General features: G+C 42.0%; 1 protein-coding gene across 1 annotated transcript; it reads left to right on the top strand.

Moving 5' to 3' along the window:
* The first annotated feature begins 4261 nt into the window (after positions 1-4261).
* Positions 4262-4693, top strand: LOC145408188 (uncharacterized). Its single transcript, XM_080278942.1, has one exon. It carries the CDS (start codon positions 4262-4264, stop codon positions 4691-4693), a length of 432 nt encoding a protein of 143 aa, XP_080135068.1.
* The last annotated feature ends 509 nt before the right edge of the window (positions 4694-5202 follow it).

The following is a 5202-nucleotide window of genomic DNA, read 5'->3' as shown; positions in this document are numbered from 1 at the left end:
CTGATTACACTTCCCCACAACTTGACAGGTGTGACAAGACTTACAATACCAGGAAACATCCCTGAAGATACCTGGCCAGTAGAAGTGTTTCAAAATGCGTGCCACAGTCTTCCTCACTCCAAGGTGTCCTGCCAAACTGGAATCATGAGCCACTCTAATGATATCCTGCCTACAAACACGAGGGATGACAACTTGATGTAAAACCTCCCATTCACAGTCGGCTGATGCTGTTGGGGGTCTCCACTTCCTCATAAGTACTCCTGACTTTACATAATAACAAGTAGAAGCACCGGCTGACTCTTCTTCACTGTTAGCAAAGTTAGCTAGACCTTTCAACTCAGGGTCAGCAACCTGCAACTCAACCAACTCTTGACGAGACAAATTATCAACACTACGGGGTACTGCCTCATCTGGTGAGTGGTCCAAATTAGCAAGAAAAGTGTCAGCTAGGATAACATCATCATCATCATTATCCTCTAAATCACCAGTAACTTTAGACTTAGCCCTAGTGACAGCACATGCAGGGAACACATCAGGGACATCACAATCCTGGGCCGCAGCCACTGGCTCACTAGACAACTGAGGAGCTGGACACACTTGACTTCCACCAATATCATTTCCAAGTAAGAAAGTTACACCTGACATTGGGAGTGTCTCAACCAACCCAACCATAACAGAACCATTAACAAAACCAGACTCTAAATTCACTCTGCACAGAGGAACAGAGAAGTAATTATTCCCTACACCTTGTAAGATCACAGTTTCATCAGAGAAATTAACATTAGAGCTTAGAACACTGGTCAGCATAATGGATTGGCAAGCACCTGTATCACGATATATTTGAACTGACTTCCTGTCATTACTGTCCAGAGGACTGACAAAACCATCAGACAGGAAATTAGCACATGAACTCTTGAGAGTGTCACCCACGTTACTGCTCAAAAGAGGAGCTCCATCATGAGAATTTAAGTTACCCCTCAAAGCAGGTTCAGTTAACTCAGTTAAAGAAATCTGGGAACTCTCAAGGGTGGACACTAGACCAATTGACTGAATATTTAAAGACTCCTTTTTGTTCACATCACGCTGTCTCCTGAAACATCTCTCCGTAGTATGACCAAGCTTACTACAATAAGTACATTTACTTTTCTGAAATCTAGAGGTGAAGCTGGTATTTACTTCCTGAGAAACATCATCCTTATTCTCTTTCCTGTTACCTGTACTCTGAGTAGAGGCAACGTACTTACTCTCAGCTTTCCCTTTTTCTCTAGAATATCTCTTGTGAGTGAGAACATACTCATCAGCTAAAACTGCAGCATCAGACAAATTATCTATTCTTTTCTCATCAAGATATAGGCTTACATCTTTATAAATACACCTTTTGAAGTCCTCCAGCAAAATCATCTGCTTAAATTTACCAAAATCAGAATCCACATTCTTAGAATTTAACCACTGCTCTAACAGATCTTCTTTGATTTTTGCATACTCAACATGGGATTGCTTATCTTGCTTATAAGTTGTTCTAAATTTTACTCTATAGGCTTCAGGAACAAGCTCATAGGCCTTAAGAATCAAGCTCTTAACTACATCATAATTATCAGACTGATCCTGAGGCAAAGATGCATAAGTTACTTGAGCTTTACCGGTGAGAACAGTTTGAAGGAGTACTGGCCAATACTCCTTAGGCCAATTAAAACCTGTAGCTACCCTCTCAAACAACTGAAAATACTTTGTTAAATCAGATTCATTAAAAGGAGGGACAAGTTTAACATTTTTAGCCACATCAAAATCATCAGAGCTAGATGATCCAGTTCCACCTTGTTTCATGCGATACCCATGGTCTGCCTGAATCCTAGCAATTTCAACTTGTGCCTGTATCCGTGCCTCCTGAATCCGAGCCTGAGATTCAGCCTCCTTAGCCTGAGACTCAGCCTCCTTAGCACGTGCTTGAAATTCAGCCTCCTTAACACGAGACTCCGCCTCCTTAGCACAAGCCTCCTGCAGGGCTAGCTGTAACTTAGCTAATTCAATCTGCGTTTGCTCATTTGGAGGAGTTACATTAAACAAGCTCTTATTAATCATGCCAACAATTTGATCTTTAGAATGATGAGAGTGAACTGCAATTCCCAATTGTTGAGCAACAAGCTTAAGTTCATTCTTTGTTCTGTTTTCTATATCACACACTGTTTGCACATTTCACAAAAAATCCTTGGCTTCATCAAGTGTAGAAATAGTAGCCATCATGAATATATCACAGTCACAAAATATGAAATATCCTTATGATAATATCCTGAATATCCTGGTATGAGGTCGCCAAATTTATGTTACGAAACAGAGAAAGATAATGTACACTTTAAGTGAGAATACGAAGAGTCACTACTGTCCCGTAAAGTTCCAGGTTCAAAACAAAAGAGTTAGGTAAAATTACAAGTTAAAGTTTAATGCTTAAATTAACAACAAAACATTCAGGACTCATAAGGACAATGCAATGGCAAATAAACAGGTTAAATATATGGTTAACTGCAATAGCCTCTATTAACACGAAATTAGCATGAGTAAATTTATCTAAGTCAGCCCTGATAAAATGAGATACCAGATAATACTCAGTGAATGCCAGATAAATAATTACAGATACAAACTATTATCAAAAATGACTGACATAAAGAACCCCACACGAATTATAAAAACTTCACTAGGCCTACAAATTAAACTTATGCTATACAGTACAAGAAAAAATGCAACAACAGTTATACTCAAATTACACACAGCTGCTAGATGGTTGGAGATTTCTTGAGCACTCACAATAATAATATCTGTACAGGGGAGGACAGAGATGTGAACAAAATGAGGAGCAGATCTAAGTGGCAATGATGCAGAGACTGAGCTCATTATATAGGGGCCAGCAGAGCCTGATACAACTTGTAATAAGGACGCGCAAATGAAGCGATGGGGACAAACGGTCGACAATCCCGCACTGAATAACAGAAAGGACGACTTACTCTACTGTAACGGTAGAAGGGGGAGACTGAGGCAGAACACGCTCGTGATCAAACATGCAGCAACTGTGCGTTAAAATTACACAAAGGATGATGAAATCATAGGCTATGTAACAGTGTGAATATGTGTAGGTGTGTGTGTGTGTGTGTGTGGTTGTGTGTGTGTTTGTTTGAATATGTGTGTGTGTGTGTGTGTGTGTGTGTGTGTGTGTGTGTGTGAATATGTGTAGGTGTGTGTGTGTGTGTGTGTGTGTGTGTGTGTGTGTGTGTGTGTGTGTGTGTGTGTGTGTGTGTGTGTGTGTGTGTGTGTGTGTGTGTGTGTGTGTGTGAATATGTGTAGGTGTGTGTGTGTGTGTGTGTGTGTGTGTGTGTGTGTGTGTGTGTGTGTGTGTGTGTGTGTGTGTGAATATGTGTAGGTGTGTGTGTGTGTGTGTGTGAATATGTGTAGGTGTGTGTGTGTGTGTGTGAATATGTGTAGGTGTGTGTGTGTGTGTGAATATGTGTAGGTGTGTGTGTGTGTGTGTGTGTGTGTGTGTGTGTGTGTGTGTGAGAATATGTGTATGTGTGTGTGTGTGTGTGTGTGTGTGTGTGTGTGTGAGAATATGTGTAGGTGTGTGTGTGTGTGTGTGTGTGTGTGTGTGTGTGTGTGTGTGAGAATGTGTAGGTGTGTGTGTGTGTTTGTGAGAATATGTGTAGGTGTGTGTGTGTGTGTGTGTGTGTGAGAATGTGTAGGTGTGTGTGTGTGTTTGTGAGAATATGTGTAGGTGTGTTTTTGTGTTTGTGAATGAGAGGTATCGTTTTTCCCACAGTCGTTCCTTTACATTACCTGGCTTAACGAAATAACAAACTCCTATCTAAATGACCCCCTAACAATATATAATGGTAAATACACACTTCTTGCATAGTTATGTTTGTAACTCATCTTCGCAATTAGTGAGTATCTATCCTTGATAATAAACACGTCTGATTGATTATTTTATGATTTGGCCTACATTTTAGCGTAACAACTTTGACTAACAACTTTTTACTGTGTGTTACATATTGTTTATCATTATCTTGACACAGATGCTTATATTTGGAGGTAAGTCTTGATACTCGTGTTGATGCTACTATATGGTATTGCTTCAACAGTTATGGACGTTCAGGGTAGACGACGTGGCTTACGTTCACCAAACATTCGAGCAAATCGTCCAGAGGTCATATGCCAAAGAAGTCAGATAGTTGGCCGCTATCAAGCTGGAATGTCAATAAACGAAATCAGCCGCGTTATGGGTATCAGTAAGAACACAGTGAGATTATGGATACGTAGATATGAAGAGGAGGGACACGTGACGACTAGATCGAGGTCAGGGCGGCCTCGGGTGACCACACCTGATGAAGACGAAAGGCTCGCTGTTGCTGCCAGGCAAGCTCCAAAGAAAACAGCAGTCACGTTGACACACGAACTACAGCTACAGTGTCACCCTGTGACAACGAGACGTCGCCTTCATGAGGTGGGGCTGCACTGCTACACTGCAGCAGAAAAGGAGAAACTGAGTCAACAACATAAGGAGACACGACTAAGATTCGCTCAGCGATACAGGCAGTATGGTGTGGACTTCTGGCAGAACGTGATTTTTACGGATGAAAAATCATTTCAAAGTGTGGCAACAACTGGGAAACACTGCTGGCGATTGGCAACACTCGTTATGATGCCATAAACATTACCGAGAGAGCAAGAAGTGGGAGGTTGTCAGTGTCTTGTTATGGTTGGATGTGGGCAGCAGGCCCAGGAGAGTTGGTGACCATTGACGGTTATCTTAATGCTGAAGAATACATAAATATTTTGGAAACTTCGCTCTTGCCATCAGTCCGTGCATACGCCATCCCGGAACCAAACGACATCATACTTGTCCAAGACCGCTCCCCAATTCATACCAGCAACGCAGTGATGAACTGGTTCCGTCAACACCCAGAGTTTCACCCTATTGACTGGCCTTCTAAGGGGTGTGACATGAACCCCATAGAAAACTTGTGGGGGATTATGGTCGAAGACTGGGAGGTTCGTGACATCACCAGGGATGCCGTAGAAATGAAGACGAGAGAGATGTGGGAGAGCATCAGACGTCGTCCAAACATCTGTACTAACTTGGTGAATTCCATGCCTTCCCGCCTGCAGGCTGTTATTGAGGCCCAGGGGGGATTGACAAGGTATTAAGACCTTGTGATC

The sequence above is a fragment of the Coenobita brevimanus genome, chromosome 76, assembly GCF_032717465.1.
Source record: "Coenobita brevimanus isolate Jiangsu-jjx chromosome 76, ASM3271746v2, whole genome shotgun sequence".
NCBI lineage: Eukaryota > Metazoa > Arthropoda > Malacostraca > Decapoda > Coenobitidae > Coenobita > Coenobita brevimanus.
The sequence above is the reverse complement of the archived record's forward strand: the minus strand, read 5'-3'. Positions and strand labels throughout refer to the sequence as shown.

Coding starts and splice junctions, on each gene's coding strand:
- LOC145408188 (XM_080278942.1), top strand. CDS start 4,262: ATGGGTATCAGTAAGAACACAGTGAGATTATGGATACGTAGATATGAA.